Below are 16750 nucleotides of genomic sequence, written 5' to 3'. Positions count from 1 at the left end.
GACTAATTGCGCGTCTGATGTAGATGGTTATTGTAAGTGAGGTGTCTGTTAAATGTCACATTAGAATTACTCTAAATAATGAGGACAAATTGGTCCTTGAATGTTGTTTGCTTTTAACATGTCTCAAACCCTAATTGTCCAGAATTCCCAATTATTCACCTTGAAACAAAACAAAACCCTAGCACAACGTAGAATGAATAGCATCGAAAGCTCCTAAGTATAACTGCCAATTGTATGCAACAATATACAAGTCTAGAATAATGAAAAATCTTGATCAGTTGTTTCTGGGATGCCCAAATTTTAGGGTAATTACTATTTCCTTCTTACAATTGCTTTGATTTGTTCTGCGCAAAAAGAAAATATTTTCATTTCTTGAATTCTTTTTTTACAGGAGAATTTGCCATACTGCAAATTCTTTAAATGGCTGGATGAAGTTGTTGGGGATGAAGAAGTTATAAAAAGTGGAAAGCATGGTTAGGAGCAGAGATTGATTGATTTGGAAGAAAGAATTTTGGCGTCAGAGAAGCAGGAGTCTCCTAGAATTGTTAATCGATTTAGGGAAGTTTGTTTTTTTTTTTTCTATTGGGTTTATGTTTGTAGTAGTTGTGTCTGTCTTGTGTAGTGGTACTAGGTGAACTAGAATTGTTACTGTAAATGTAATGTACTTTGTTTACCATCAATGCAGCTAGTTGTGAAATGTGAACCATTATTGTAAGTATGTAGTTTGTTTACAATGAATCAGGGGCGAGCTTTAGTCATTTTTTGGTGTCTTTCTTTATTATTGGAACTCTCTTGCAAGTCTTGTAGTTGTGGCTAGGTTGGCCACACTTGCTGCAAGTGACCATAAGACTCTTTCTAACGTTATTTTCATTCATCAGTGGCTTTATAGGATCTTTTTTCTTTACAGATAATATTAACTCACTACCAAGCTAAGCAACTAAAAATTCACCATTTTTTAATGATTTATGCACGATTTTCAGCAAAGAACGAAAAGCTCTAAACCCAAAAAGAGTAGACATTCACACTATTTTAATGGTTCGTGCAAGATTTTTGCCAATAAAAAATCATAATCACTTGATTTACACATTTTCAAACATAAACCACAAATTCTTTACATCGTTGGGGCTACACAAAAAGAAACAACAACCTTCAAAATACAAAAATGACTAAAAATTTTTTTACTTGGAGGATGAATGTCACGACAACATACTATCTTCTTCCTTCTACAATGTCACAAGATCATCACGAAATCACCAATTTTAAAGGAAAACTTTGATGGTCTGTAAATGGATAAATAAAGAGACATGGAGAGGGTTAAGGGGAATTTCTGAACTTAAAGGAGGAGGGAGATTTTTCGAAACCACGACGTTTTTATTCCCACCTGACACCAACGGACATTTCACTATTAATAACTGTATACGTAGCCAACTCGGTTCGTTTTATGTCAACAGTTGACAGAAGAATCTAACGTGTCCAACGTTTATAATTTTTAAGGATCTATTTGTTACTTTTTTTTTCCTTAAATATCTATTCTGTCCTAAGTACAAATTTTTAGGGACTTAATTGTCACTTTATTCTAAAAAATATTTTTGTGCTATTAGGTGTTTTGAGATCTAGAGTTTGTTTGGGTAAATTTCTAAGTTTTCAGTTATCTTTGTTTTAAAGATCTTATAAAAAAGTAAAAGTAATTTTATGTTTGAGTATCTCATACAAAAAGATCTTTTTATCTATCAATTATGTTTGGGTATAACTATATAAAAGTACTTTTTTGTTTATTTATTATATGAAAATATCTTTTTTTAAGAAAAAAAGATTTTTTTAAAAACGATGTAAATTACAATTTTTCAAAAAAGATATTTTTTATTTTTTAGTGCTTTTATTTTTACTATTAGAAATTTGCCAAACACGCTAAAAAATAAAAAAATCATTTTTATTGAATAAGATCTTATTTTTTTATCAAAATAATGGCTTTGTTTGGGTGAGCTTTTAAGAAAATATCTTTTTCAAGTTATCTTTTTTAAAAGATCTTATAGTGAAGTAAAAGTAATTTTATATTTAAATATCTTATACAAAAAAATATTTTTATTTATTAATTATATTTGGATATAACAATATAAAAATATTTTTTGTTTATTTATTACATAAAAAATATTTTTTTATTTAAAAAAATATAAATAATAACTTTTCAAAAAAAATATTTTATTTATTTTTTAATATTTTTGTATTAATAACATCCAAACAAATACTAATAAACTCAAACAAGCAATCTTCTATAGTTCTATTATACGTATAGTCGTATAGATTAGAATTAATTTACTAATTCAGTATTGACGTGGCAATGACCTATGAAAGCGAAGGAGGAGTAAAATTTAGACCTCTCTCAACATAATAGGGGTAGAAGGGTGAGGTGGGTGGCGGCACCGCGGCACGTAATTGAATCCCGCTATCTGAGTGGCTCCCGCCCCACGCAGCAGTTACGTTAGATTAGGGTTTATTTGTTTGTCAATTGAACTTTGAAGGCGTCATGGGTTCTGTGAAGAGGAAGTCTGCAGAACAAGAACAGCTGGAAATTCCTCCTTCTCAGAAGCAGAAGCAGCAAACCTCAAACGACGATTCCGTCGTCGAAGAGGGGTGCGGCTGCGTCCACCACGTGTCCTATCCGGAAGGTTATGTTCCCAATCCCAGTGGCAGCAGCAACCCAAAGTCGTCGGAGCCAGCTAAGAAGTTCCCGTTCCCTCTCGATCCCTTCCAGTCCCAAGCCATTGCTTGCCTCGAAAACAATGAATCCGTCATGGTGCCTCTACCTATCCTTTTTCCCTTTTCTTCTTCTTATTATTACACAAATTATTCAAATGATAGAATAGAATCTGCTGTTTGCTTTGCTTGCTTTGTTACCAGGTATCTGCTCATACATCTGCCGGGAAAACAGTGGTGGCCTCATACGCCATTGCCATGTCTCTGCGCAACGGACAGCGCGTTATCTACACTTCCCCTATCAAGGCCCTTAGCAATCAGAAGTACAGGGACTTCAAAGAAGAGTTCTCCGATGTCGGCCTTATGACCGGTGATGTCACAATCGATCCCAATGCTTCCTGCTTGGTCATGACCACCGAAATATGGCGCAGCATGCAGTACAAGGGCTCTGAGGTCACCAGGGAAGTTGCCTGGATCATATTCGATGAGGTCCACTACATGCGCGATCGCGAAAGGGGTGTCGTTTGGGAAGAGAGCATTGTTATGTCCCCCAAGAACGCTCGTTTTGTATTCCTATCTGCCACCGTGCCCAATGCAAAGGAATTTGCTGATTGGGTGGCAAAGGTGATCTTTTTCGTTTTCTGTGACTTGTGATGTGTGTAAGAGTGTATAGATGGTGATCCCATGCTTTGTGTTACTTGCAGGTGCATCAACAGCCTTGTCATATTGTTTATACTGATTACCGACCAACTCCACTCCAGCATTATATTTTTCCCGCGGGAGGTGATGGCCTATATTTGGTTGTAGACGAAAAGGGGAAATTCCGCGAAGACAGCTTCCAGAAATCACTGAATGCTCTTGTTCCTCCTAATGAGGGTGATAAGAGAAAAGAAAACGGCAAGTGGCAAAAGGGTTTGGTGCTGGGAAGACTGGGTGAAGAAAGTGACATATTCAAGATGGTGAAAATGATCATTCAGCGTCAATACGATCCTGTGATACTGTTTAGCTTTAGCAAGAGGGAGTGTGAGTTTCTTGCGATGCAGGTGAACTACAAATTTTGGTCATTGTTAAGAGTCTCTAGCTTTATGTTTATTCCATTCCATTCCATTCATTTGGGATGCAATGTCCCAGCTGATGATATCTTCATTGCTTCTTGTAGATGGCAAAAATGGATCTTAATGGAGTTGAGGAGAAGGACAGCATAGAAAAAATATTTTGGAGTGCCATGGATATGCTTTCAGACGATGATAAGAAATTACCGCAGGCAAGTTACATACTTCTTCGTCAGTGTTTTTTTCTGGCACTTAGAACATCACCATCCCTCATGCCCATTTCTAAGTTTTAATACTTACCGGATTGTTCAGCATACTTTGTTGAGGCAGCATCTTAGAAGCTAGTAATCTTCAAAACAGTTGGGATGTGAGTTAGAAAATGGAAATGTGTTTTAGAAGAGGATAATTGAGAAGAGTAGACCAGCCGAGAAGTGAGTAACTCAAGTGGAAGCAAAATGTGTTTGTAACTCATTCATTTCCTATTGCCACTTAAGTGAAAATTTCCAGTTTAAATGTGGATGCTGAAAAGAATCACTTATTCATTGGGATTTTATTTTAAATAGATTTTATAGTTGAGGAGAGTGATTTTCTACCATAAAATCTTCCCACAACTTGTTCAATGCTTATGCTTGTCCTCTGGGGGCATTATTGCTTTCGGACTAGCTATCTAAATATTTGATAATTTTATTTTGATTGAACTTTGTGGGGCTCATCATTTTGAAGGTATTTAAGTTTTTCACTTCCGTTCTTATGGATTTGATCAGGTTTCAAACATGCTACCGTTGCTGAAACGTGGAATAGGAGTGCATCATTCTGGCTTACTTCCAATTCTAAAGGAAGTGATCGAGATTTTATTTCAAGAAGGACTAATAAAGGTTGGTAGATAAACTATGATATACGATGCTTTGTTTATCCCCAAGCTGTCTACCTGCAACACAATTGTATACTTTACTTCCGTAATTTGCTTAATTATTTTCCCCAACATGATTTCATTCTTTCTGAAATTTAGTGTTAGAAATAAGGAGAATATCCTACAATTAGCTGAGATATCTAACTAGAATTAGGGTTTCGCTGTCATTCTGAATAGAGATCGTATTCCTCTGTTGTAAACACACATATTCTATCAGAATGATATATCCATATTGTTTTCTAGTATTTGTTATCTTTTCCTTCTCTCCTGCCTAAAACCTACAATCTCAAACATGTACTTTACCTAAACTTTTTGAATCACGCTATCCCAAAAATATAGTTTACAGCAGGTTACATCTGCAGTAGTCTCAAATGGTTAGCAGAAGCCATTGCAAATTTATATTGCTTTGAAATCTTATATATATTTCCTATTTTCACAATAATTTATTTTCTGCTTATTGTTTAAGGAGAAGATTCATTATGCACATCACTTGAATATTTATCAGGGAATTCCTTGTTTTAGGAAATTATTAAAATTTTCTAATTATTGAAATATTCTTCTTTAGTGTTTGTTTGCAACAGAGACCTTCAGCATTGGTTTGAACATGCCTGCAAAAACTGTTGTTTTTACCAATGTCCGAAAATTTGACGGGGATAAGTTTAGGTGGTTGTCTAGTGGAGAATATATTCAGATGAGTGGCCGAGCTGGTCGACGAGGTATTGATGAACGTGGAATATGTATCCTCATGGTTGATGAGAAAATGGAACCTTCAACTGCTAAAATGATGGTTAAAGGGGCAGCTGATAGTTTGAACAGGTAGAGTTGTCGATTGGACTATTAGTGAAAAATTAGTTAAAACTCTGAAACAAATAAAAATTGATGATCTTTTCCAACAAACTTGTTTTGTAATTCTCACATTGTAGCTTGTTTAAAGAATTGTTGTCTCGTTATTACTTTTATCATCCCTTGCATTTCAGTGCCTTTCATTTGAGCTATAACATGATTTTGAATCAAATGCGCTGTGAAGATGGTGATCCAGAAAATTTGCTCCGAAATTCCTTTTATCAGTTCCAAGCTGATCGTGCCATTCCTGATCTTGAGGTTTGTTTAAATTTATGAATGCTTGCAATACCAGTATTTATATGTAATGACAGTAAGTCAGTAATGTATCCTGATCACTTTTCCATAAAATTTTAATTCCAAGATCACTTTTTATGCATGCTCAATTCCTTATAGTGAATTTACTCCTTTAATGAGTGAACATTTGCATATGAAAGTGAATAATTGTGCATTTTTAGAATTCTGAAAATATGATTGTGGGTTAAAAAATATTTCTTGTGTATGTAAAGTTAAAATTGTTTGATTAACACTGAAGTATACCCATTTTGTATGAGTGCATGCAACAACAAGCAGGTAAGGATAAAATTGTTTTTCCTTTAAAGGAATATATCAGTCAATTGAGTCCAGTGAGATAGGCTTAACTGAAAAGGAAATATTCCATTCATTCAACTAAAATGGATAACACACAACACAAAATATCAGCGAAAGAATATCTTTCAAGGAACCATAGCTTCTTTCAGAGTTGTTCTATAGAGAGGAGAGAAAAAAGATTCCTCACCTTGTATTGTTGATTTGGAGTTTATTTGTGAATGAATAATTTTTCTTCGTGATTTTTGCATATCTAGAAACAAATAAAGATTCTTGAGGAAGAGAGGGAATCAATTGTTATTGAGGAGGAAAATAGTTTAAAGGATTATTACGATCTGCTGGATCAGCACAGAAGCTTGAATAAGGAGGTTCATGACATTGTAATATCTCCAAGGCACTGCTTACCATTTTTACAGCCTGGGAGGCTTGTTTCACTTCATTGTACTTCATGTGATGAAGATCATCACCCAATTTTTTCGGAGGACAAGTTGACTTGGGGATTGGTGATTAATTTTGAAAGAGTTAAAAGTAATGCTGAAGGTGAGAATTCATAAGGGCTCCTGGTGATTTATATTTTACATCAAAACTTTAGCTTATTTATTCTAAAATAGTCAATGCTATCTTTTAGATGATGCAACCATAAAGGCAGAAGATGCGTCTTACATGGTTGATGTTCTTACAAGATGTGTGGTTACAAAAGATAAGATTGGCAAAAAGTCTGTTAGGATTGTTCCTCTTAAAGAACTTGGACAACCTCTGGTGGTTTCAGTTCCTATCTCTCAGGTAAGACCTTCAAACTATGTAATTTATTTGCAGGATCTGTGTAATTTGTGATTTGTCTGATTGCTTTATCATCTAAATCACTGCCGTCGAACAAACAATGATTAGAAGACAAAGGGATGCCAAAAACATAATACTATCCTAAATAAAGTCGATGGTTGCAAAGGAATCATTAAAAAGCTATTATTCCTTTCCAACCTTATAATCAAAGCACATATAAAATGAGGATTGTCATGTGATTTCTGCTTCTATGCAAGAGTCAAAACCACTGAATTTTCATGGGTTATTTTCACATGTTAATGCACTCTCAAAAAAAGGAAGTATCCACAAAGTTGTAAGCATTTAATATATTGAAAATCTAGAAGATATCTAATACAGTAATACTTCCTTCTTTTAAGTAATTCAGATGGATAATAGAGTATGACTAACTCCTAAACACTCATGACAACAAAATCATGTTTTCATTCTATATTTTGAATTTTATAGCTGTGGCTTTTAATAGCTAATCAGATATATAAATTCAATAGTTGGAACTATATCTTGCCCAATGTCCAATCCATTTTCCATTGTTAAAATGCTGATTTCTAGTTTTTGACATCACTGTATGTTTGTGGTTTTCTAAATTTTCTGATGTAAATTCCTTGCTGTATTGTTTACAGATTAATACAATAACCAGTCTTCGTCTATATATACCAAAGGATCTTTTGCCATTGGAAGCTCGAGAAAACACACTAAAGAAAGTGTTGGAAACTCTTTCCAGATTTGGTGAGAAAGGTTTGCCTCTTCTAGATCCGGAAGAAGACTTGAAGGTGTGATGTGATTCTATTCATTTTTCATTATTTTTCTTTGCCCAATCGAATTTCATAATTTTTTATATCTCAGATCCAGAGTAGCTCGTACAAAAAGTTATCCCGTAGGATAGAGGCTTTGGAGAGACTATTTGAAAAGCATGAAATTGCAAAGTCACCACTTATAAAGCAGAAGTTAAAAATGTTGCACAGGAAGCAAGAATTGACTGCAAAGATAAAGTCCATTAAGAAAACATTAAGATCTTCTAGTGCTTTGGCCTTCAAGGATGAACTTAAGGCAAGGAAGAGGGTTCTTCGCAGGCTAGGGTAATGTAACTACCTAAGTTGCTTTCAATTTGTTGTTGACTTTTTCTTTTGTGGTTTGGTTTCTATAAGACTTATTTGTATCAAACGATATCAGCTGCGTAATGTGATTGACTATTGTTTGTGAAAATGATATTTACATGAGATCTCTCTATTGCAGATATGCTACAGGTGATAATGTGGTCGAATTGAAAGGAAAGGTTGCCTGTGAAATTAGTAGTGCAGATGAATTAACCTTAACAGAGCTCATGTTCAATGGTGTCTTAAAGGACATAAAGGTGGAGGAGATGATTTCTCTCCTGTCATGTTTTGTCTGGCAAGAAAAAATTCAAGATGCTGCCAAACCCCGGGAAGAACTTGATCTGCTTTTTGTACAATTGCAAGACACTGCTCGGAGAGTTGCCCAACTTCAGCTCGAGTGCAAGGTAATCGCTATATGCAAATTGTTTAAATGAATGACACCTAGTTGTATATGAAGATTGTGATTCCAGATTGATATGGAAAAATACATTCCAGTTAGTGTGTTAACTGAAAATCCTTTGGATCCCGTTTGTCTCTGTTTTTTCTCTTTCTTCTCTATTTAGGGTGTCTTCCAACCCTGACATCAATTCTACAAATAGTATGCTTTGTGAGCTTAGGGTCTAGCAAACCAAACTAAAATCTGATAATTGAAATAGAAAAAAGAGGATCAGTGCAGCCCTCTATAAATAAAGTTAGTTCCCAGGATTTAAATATGTAACCTCTGACCTCTAGCTCACAAAAAGGAAACCTCACCATTTGTGTCAAGCTGCACTGAAATTGTCAGTAATTTAAAATTTGTGAAATTGCTTTGTCCTTTTTATTGCATCATTTTCAGGTTACACGTCCTTTCATTCATGTAGTTCAGTTAGGTCCTTAGATGTTTCTCATATCTCAGATTTTATGTTTGCATTTCACCAAGAGGATTGATTTTGCCATGCTTAGCATGTGCCTCTTAAAATTTTCTATTCTCTGTTGTAAAATGCTTTAACGAGTTCCCTTACTTTGGATCTCTTACCCACATTTTGTTTTTAATTGGAAAAAAAAAAAACAGGTGCAAATTGATGTTGAGAGTTTTGTGAAGTCATTTAGGCCGGATATTATGGAGGCTGTGTATGCTTGGGCAAAAGGTTCAAAGTTCTTTGAGATAATGGAAATTACACAGGTTTTTGAGGGTAGCTTGATTAGGGCAATTAGACGGCTTGAGGAAGTTCTTCAGCAACTAATAGAAGCAGCAAAGTCCATTGGGGAAACTCAATTAGAGGAAAAGTTTGAAGAAGCTGTTTCCAAAATCAAGAGGGATATTGTGTTTGCAGCATCCCTGTATCTCTAATTTCCAACATCCCTTCTAGAAACTGTGTTATCTACCTAGTTTTAGTTTTAGATCATGAGAACGCATAGGTAATCATTGGAGTAGAAGGGAATGTGAAGCACCGTGTGGAGGACAGTACAATATCCCGTGACCCGTGGCATTCAACCTTGCTTCTCCCCCTTCAGTTTTGACTTTTGACGCACTGATACCTACAAACCATTGTAACTTGTAGAAAATAAATACTGTATTTTATTTACTATTAAAATATTCATTTACAAAATACTTTTATTGTTTATTTCATTTTTTCTTTATTATAGCTTCCAAAGTCAACTGGCACTCGAATCATATCATGATGGGGGACAGTTATGAGTTAATGTGGACAGTATTTTGTTTATTAAAAAAATGGGGTTAGTATTTTATAATTTTGTCATTTGAACACAAAAAGTATCAATTCGAGAGTTGACGCCTTTAGATAAAACTCCCTTTTTTTTCCCTTCTATTATTTTGAGGATAAATTGGAAAATAAAGAACCTTTTTGTTAATCTTTCCGTACTAGTTTAATGTAAATCGTAATTTACTTAAATGTAAAAATCGTTTGGTGTAATATGAACTCATAAGAATAATGGTGTATTATACTTGAATCATTTTGACCACTTTTTTCTTCATTGCTTGTAGTACGGCATCCTATGGCATGCTAGCTCCCTCATGAGTCATGTACAAACAGTAACTTCAAGTGTAAGCCATAGCTACTAGCTGCTAAGAAAGAGAGAGACATGGTTACAAAAACCTAGATAATGCTAATGGCATTATGCATTGTCTACAAGCAGAATCATTTCCTTCTCATCACTATCACCCGACGACAGTAATGTTCCATTCCATCTCATTGCATCTGTTGTTTCTTTCACTCTCATAATTACGTCCCTATCATCTCTAATAATAAGCGCTCCTTTGGGACGAACAATCCGATGCATCTCGATTAGAATATCACTAATATCACACCTGCAACACACAAATATATAATAATATCAACACTCACCATATATGATATATACTGAAATAACCAAGCAGAAGAGGAGTGATGATGATGTTATTATTACGCTTACTTGTCCTTATACATACTGAATATACCACATGCGTGTATCAAATCATATGTTCGCGGGTATGTTGAGAAGGCCTCACACCTGAAAGAATAAAGATAACAACAGAGAAAGCAGAGTAGAGTCAAAACCTACACTCAAGTGTTAGCTAATACATACATACATACACATACCAATCCATGTAAGTCCCAATAAGGCCACGTTCAAAGATAATGGGAAGACTATTATTGTTGATGTTGCCTTTTACATCAACGGGAACAACATTCATAACCCAAACTGGATATTTCATTTCGACCATTGTTGCTGCAAATCCACCAAACTCAGCATTCATATCCATAACGTTCCGATATCTACCACAGCACAGGGACTTTAACATCTCCCCGTAACGGGATACTCTCCTTCTCCATCTCCTATTATCTTCATCAAAGTTAACCCTCGGTCGATGCGTATCCTTCTCCTCTGGAATAGCAAAAATACATGCACTCATTTCTGTATACCTGTTGAAATTTGAAATTTGAATACCTCTCTGTTAAAATATATTAGCATCAATTAGTATTGATTAGAATTATTTAGTATATCTGAATATTTATTATAGAATATTATGTTTTTATTATTGCAATTCTCTTAGCACCTATAAATTCTCAATTTAAATATACTCAATGATACAGATATCTTTTCTTTTAGTTTAGTCTCTTGTTTCTAACAACTTATAATTTTCTTGCTTAAATCAACTAAAGCTTAACATGATTAATGAATGATTAATTACCATCCAGCATGAGGGTCAGGGTCTGATGATGAGTTGCAGAACTTGGGGTGTCTCCCCCATGTCTTCAACTTGTGTATGCAGCCCATATGATTTAGGGGTTTTTGCCATACAGCAAACTGATCGCTCTCAGCAACTTTTTCCCAACACAGTTCCATTGCAAGCTCTTCCAACATGCTCTGCTCCTTTTCCAACTCCTTAGCCTCTCTTCCCCATGCATTGTAGTTCACCCTCCAATTTATGGGTGGCCCCGACAGCACCCAATATCCACCCGGCCGCAAAATCCGGTCCATCTCTCTTAAGTAAAGCCCATCTGTTATCATGAATCATATTTTCACATGTGTTTCTTCAAAGAGTTTGTGTTCTGCATAAACAAGAAAGTAGGAAGAATTGAGCAGAAAATAGAATACCATTATCAGTCCATGGGACAAGGCATCTGGAGCAGTGGGCCATGTCAAATGATCTTGAAGGGAATGGGAGCCTATGAATGCTTAAAACTCCAACCATTGCTGGGAGTCCCCTTTCGAGAGCAAACTGTACCTGACCTTCATGCTCATCGCTCGGTGCAATTGACATTGTCAAGATACCATAGTCCATTAGAGCTGCTCCAAAGCTTGCAACCTTCAATTAGTTAAAACAGATATTTTGTATTCCAACTTAGCTTGATGTCAAAGAATACAAGAGATAGAAAGGGAAGAGTAAGCGTACCCCGCAACCAACATCAAGAGCTGTTCTGATATGGGGGAGAGGAAGGAGGCGGCTGAGAGCATGAACGTAACCGTTGACACCGTCGGGGAAGGAAGTGCCACCTCCCGGAAAGAGAAAACGGTCACCTTCCAACCTGACCCAATTCTGAGACTTCTTATAGTTGACGAGCTTAGGGAAGGGGACGTTGGTGAACCATGCGGAGTCCTTGCTTTGGGGCCAAGGGAAGGGGGTCTTGTAGCCCACGGGCCTGGGTATCAAGCAGGTCAGCCTGTCTGGAGGGCTTTGTGGGCAGTGACGCTCTTTCCGGAACATTCTGGCCTTGGGAAACCTCTTCTGCCTGCGAGGGTCGTGGCATGGACAGTAGTTGGTGTAGTTGCTTGCGCAGAACTCAAAGGTGGTGTGACGACTGTAATCCAAATCCAATAATGGTTGAGGAGTGATGGTGAAGACCGAGGAGGAGGTGGCATAGGAATATATGAGGTACAAGAATAGAGAGCATGGGAAGACGCACAACAATATACTCCTCAGATTCAGATTTTGGGATTGGGGAAGGGGAACCCATGCCATCTTCATGCTACGAGCGAGCGTCTAACATTATCATGTTTCTTCTTCTTTCTCTCCTTCAATACAAAACGCATTTAATTAGGATCTCGCGTTCACTGCATCAGGGCTGCCATATGGCAAGGTTAAGTAGTAATCAATAGATAAGGAGATAACGAGATGGAACGAGTAACGACTCTCGTGTTGCCTTCTCTGTCCTTTTTATTATGCCTATCATTATCATATCATGTGTCATCTACGCTACTACTGGATGTCACTATTAGCTGAACACCTAAATCCATCTTATATCATTGTCCACCAACATATTCAACCATATATACTATAATTTAGAAATACAAAATAAATACATTAAAGAAAGCAAGTTATTTAATTTTAATTTTGAGAAGATTTATTCTACTATCAAAAGATTTATTCTAATTAAGTCTGTCCTCTCTAAATAAATAGACTTCTACAAAAGCCTAAGTCTGACTTATTTATTAAATAGGTATGTCCTAATCAAACCTAATACAAGATAAATTGGATAAGTAAATTTACTCATGCTTTTAGATTTTTTTTTAATTCTTTAATTTTTTCGTCGGAACCAAAATAATAATAATAATAAAGAGATATAACTACACATTTGGATACCTTATTCAAAATCACAAAACTGTACACGATGAAATTAATATCGCATACATATTTAAAGTAGTATTTGTTTTGAGGTACTAAAAGACAAAGATCGGGAGATTAAAATACAGTATCATATTTGTTAGTTCAAAAACTGATATTAAAGTTTCTGTTTTCGTCATCAAAATTTCAGTATTTAGTACCTTTAAAAAGTAGGAACACAAGGAAATGAAATTTTTAGAGACAGAGACGAAAATTTGAATAACATTTTATACCTAAAATACCCTTATTTCAATTAATTAATTCTAATTTTATTCTTTGTGTAAATTAAATTAGAACTTTATTCTTGTTTCAATTTCTGTCTCTTATTTTGTACCAAACAAAATACTAAAATTTATTTCAGACTTTCAGTCTCTATCACTTAGTCTTTGTCTCTCAATCTCAGTTTTTCAATCTCTGGTTCTCCACCAAACACTAAAGGATCAAATAGGTTTACTTTACATTTTTATTGAATAAATGAATGAGCTCAATAAAGATTTATCCATTTTAAGCTTAGGTTATATTCTCTTTCTAAATTGTAGTAATTTTAAATTTTGTCGAATTAAACTCCAAAATAGTTCCTGAGATTCATGAATTGCGTTAATTTAATTCTTGACTTATCAATTACATTATTTATGTCTTCGACTTTGTTAAAAATGCACCACGTTGGTCCTTCTCTACATTTTCGGCCAATTTACCTGCTGCCGGCAGTGACATGGCACTGACATACCACGCTAGCGTATATAACGGCTAGCTGAGGTGCAGTGGCGGAACTTGAAACAAAATTTTGGGGGGCCAGATAGAAAATAATTGTCAAAATGTTTTTGATATAGACCTCATTTAAAATAAGCTCGTCTAATCTCATCTCTTTGGTTTGGGTGATATTGCCAAATTTAAAGCCTTTTTTTCAAGATCTCATTCCAAAAAGTTCAGGTTAAAGTCATCAGATGTAACTTTTTGAACTTTTGAAGGTTATATCTCACTTTCTTTGTGATTCATTAAAGTAGAAGAACTATCTACAGGTATTGATATTGTAAAATTTATATGTTCTCCTTCTTAAATATTAGTCTTCCTCTTAAAAAATGTATCAATTCTTTGATTTTCATTATTATTTTATATAAAAATTTGAATATATATCATGTAAAATATGTAAAGAAAAAGTTAGAAGGACAAATAGTAAAATTTATAATATTTATTGAATTTTTTATCAATTTATATAAATACAATAATATTAATACTTATTGAATATTCTATTATTTTTTATCATATAAAAAATTAAATTAAATAAATAGCAAAATATAAAATAATATTAAATTAAATAAATAAAAAATATCTAATTTTTTATATTTGAACTTAAAGATAGAGGGAGTGTTGTTTATTGAACTTATTAGATACTTTAAGTCATAGTAAAGTATTTAAGTCAATTGAACTATTTTTTTTATCTTTTGAAAAAGTACTACTAAGTTTTTTATAAAAAATTTGGAGGGCCATGCCCCCCTTGTTTGAACTAAGTTCCGCCACTGTTGAGGTGGCAATTGGAACTATTTGACCCATTGTGGTCCCTCTACATATTTTCAACCTTAATTTCAGCATCACATCTCTATCGTTCTTCATCTTCTTCTCTTTGTTCAAGAACGTTCTTTTCCTACTTCTTTGTTGTTACTCTTTGTAAAAGCAAAATCATGATTGGATGTGCGGGTTAGGGTCAATGAAATTGCATTGTTTAGCATTATAATGATGAAACCCTTGGAACCTCGATTGGGAAGCTGTGGACGTCATCAGTCCAAGGGTTTTTTCCTTAATAGGGTTAATGGTCTTGAGAGCTTTCCATACTGCACTTAAATCCAGAATCAAATGCTATTTTCCATACTCTATCATCTTTTTTGACCCTTCCTTTGGCTTCTATGTAAGCCAATTCATACTATAACAAACTGTTAGATGTGTCTCCAAAACGATAAAAGGCCATTCTTGATGGCTCCATATGCGATAGAGATAAATGCAAGTTCTTCTCTAACTCATTCAAAACGGCCTTGTCTCCTGTGTGAATGCAAAAATGTTCGAATGCAAGCTTGAAATCTGAAATATATGCTTTGACTTTCAGCTTTAAAAGTTTCTTGGGAACCGATGTTGCAAAGAATAGCAACTGCTCAGATGTTGGAAGCATAAGAGGCCCTAATGTGGTGATGTTGGTTTTCAAAGCATCTCCTGCAATCATCATAAGGTCTTTTGATAATGTGACACCAACTTTGCCATTAGCATCCTGTTTTTGTGTAACGCAGCTAAAGCTCTTGTCTTTATTGGCCTTGTTCGTGCAAACAGTGTGAAACAATTGGTATTTCGACTGTCTCTGATAAGATCTTTTGTTGGAAAGTAGAATTGCAGCTCCTCCCACACAGAACAATCTGAGATGAGTTTCGATCAATTATTTTCGGTATACTAATTCAAAGTAATATTTTCTGTATTAACTACTAATGCATATGAGTTGGGATGTATTTGGAGAAGATCTTTAGCAAGATCAATCGATATAACTCCGGCACTACACCCCATTCCACCCAAGTTAAAGCTCTTCTTTATATTCCCTCGGAGCTTATAGTGATTGACAATATTCCCTCGGATGGAATTGGATTGAACAGGCTATAATTTATAATCAAAATCCCACAACGCTCTGGCACCCACAACGGGGATGGAGTTGGATTTTCTAGACCACCGAAGGACGGGGCGGCAGCCGCATCCACAACACTCTAGCACCTGCGAAGATCTGCTCCGACTTTGAGTTCTCATCGATGATTTTGTAGATCTTCTTTGACCCTGACTCGCAGATTCAATCATGATTTTATTTTCAATTTCAAAGAGTAACAACAAAGAAGTAGGAGAAGAATGTTTCTGAGTAAAGAAAAGAAGATGAAGAACGATAAAGATGTGATGCTGAAATTAGGGTTGCAAATAGATAGAGAGTCCACAATGGATCAAATAGTTTCAGACTTTCACTTGTCACCTCAGTTAGCCGTTATATATATCAGCGTAGTCTATCAATACCATATCACTGTTGGCGGCAGGTAAAGTGGCCAAAAATATAGAGATAAACTAATGTGGTACATTTTTAATAAAATTGGAAACATAAATAGTATAATTGATAAGTTAAAAACTAAATTTATGTAATTTGTGAATTTCAAAAACAACTTTAAAGTTTAACTCAATTTCGTCATTACAAGAGCAAATTTAAATTCTAAGTGACGCACACAACATATTATTAGGCTTAGCCAGGCTGGTTTACTTCAATTTGTATGTAATTTACTCGAACTATATTCGCTGTATTGGAATTTAATTAAGGAAGGGGAAAAAAATTAGTCCGCATTACTTACAAAAGTTTATTATTTGTACTAAGCAGTAATCACTACAGCAATATTGTGTAAAATCTATAGAACAAACTTTATATATAGTCAAATAGCTAATTTTTAAAAAATTTAATTTTAAACTAAAAAATATGCATTTTTCCACTTTTTCATTTCTTTTTTTCTTTTCTTTTGCGTTTCTTCTTTTTTTTCTTTTTCTTCGTGACATTTTTCTTTATTTTTTTTCTTTAATTACTTTTAGAAATTCTTCTACAATCATTTTAGATATTTCTTTTAGATTCTAAATATTATTTTTAATGAATTTAAATATTTTTCTG

General features: G+C 34.7%; 2 protein-coding genes and 1 pseudogene across 2 annotated transcripts; 1 reads left to right on the top strand and 2 right to left on the bottom strand.

Moving 5' to 3' along the window:
* The first annotated feature begins 2373 nt into the window (after positions 1 to 2373).
* Positions 2374 to 9601, top strand: LOC107486857 (DExH-box ATP-dependent RNA helicase DExH9). Its single transcript, XM_016107420.3, has 13 exons — positions 2374 to 2794; positions 2899 to 3318; positions 3399 to 3737; positions 3854 to 3958; positions 4511 to 4621; positions 5222 to 5472; positions 5634 to 5757; positions 6342 to 6624; positions 6713 to 6867; positions 7524 to 7673; positions 7747 to 7979; positions 8137 to 8401; positions 9049 to 9601. The coding sequence occupies exons 1-13, from the start codon at positions 2525 to 2527 to the stop codon at positions 9325 to 9327; spliced, it is 2985 nt and encodes a 994-aa protein (XP_015962906.1). The 5' UTR covers positions 2374 to 2524; the 3' UTR covers positions 9328 to 9601.
* Positions 9602 to 9912: 311 nt separating this feature from the next.
* On the bottom strand, positions 9913 to 12598 carry LOC107486858 (probable methyltransferase PMT19). Its single transcript, XM_016107421.3, has 6 exons — positions 11875 to 12598; positions 11577 to 11787; positions 11170 to 11479; positions 10577 to 10900; positions 10410 to 10487; positions 9913 to 10305 (listed from the first exon to the last, which is right to left on the bottom strand). The coding sequence occupies exons 1-6, from the start codon at positions 12445 to 12447 to the stop codon at positions 10113 to 10115; spliced, it is 1689 nt and encodes a 562-aa protein (XP_015962907.1). The 5' UTR covers positions 12448 to 12598; the 3' UTR covers positions 9913 to 10112.
* A 2211-nt stretch (positions 12599 to 14809) lies between these two features.
* LOC107486776 (3-ketoacyl-CoA synthase 11-like) overlaps positions 14810 to 16750 on the bottom strand; it is a 10054-nt pseudogene continuing 8113 nt past the window's right edge.

The sequence above is a fragment of the Arachis duranensis genome, chromosome 4, assembly GCF_000817695.3.
Source record: "Arachis duranensis cultivar V14167 chromosome 4, aradu.V14167.gnm2.J7QH, whole genome shotgun sequence".
Taxonomy (NCBI): Eukaryota; Viridiplantae; Streptophyta; class Magnoliopsida; order Fabales; family Fabaceae; genus Arachis; species Arachis duranensis.
Note: the sequence above shows the minus strand (reverse complement) of the source record. Positions and strands in the feature narration are given on the sequence as shown.

Coding starts and splice junctions, on each gene's coding strand:
- LOC107486857 (XM_016107420.3), top strand. CDS start 2,525: ATGGGTTCTGTGAAGAGGAAGTCTGCAGAACAAGAACAGCTGGAAATT. Junction 3,959..4,510: donor ATGATAAGAAATTACCGCAG/GCAAGTTACATA, acceptor GGATTTGATCAG/GTTTCAAACATGCTACCGTT. Junction 5,758..6,341: donor GTGCCATTCCTGATCTTGAG/GTTTGTTTAAAT, acceptor TTGCATATCTAG/AAACAAATAAAGATTCTTGA.
- LOC107486858 (XM_016107421.3), bottom strand. CDS start 12,447: ATGAAGATGGCATGGGTTCCCCTTCCCCAATCCCAAAATCTGAATCTG. Junction 11,788..11,874: donor CTCTTGATGTTGGTTGCGGG/GTACGCTTACTC, acceptor AACTAATTGAAG/GTTGCAAGCTTTGGAGCAGC. Junction 11,480..11,576: donor TGTCCCATGGACTGATAATG/GTATTCTATTTT, acceptor TCATGATAACAG/ATGGGCTTTACTTAAGAGAG.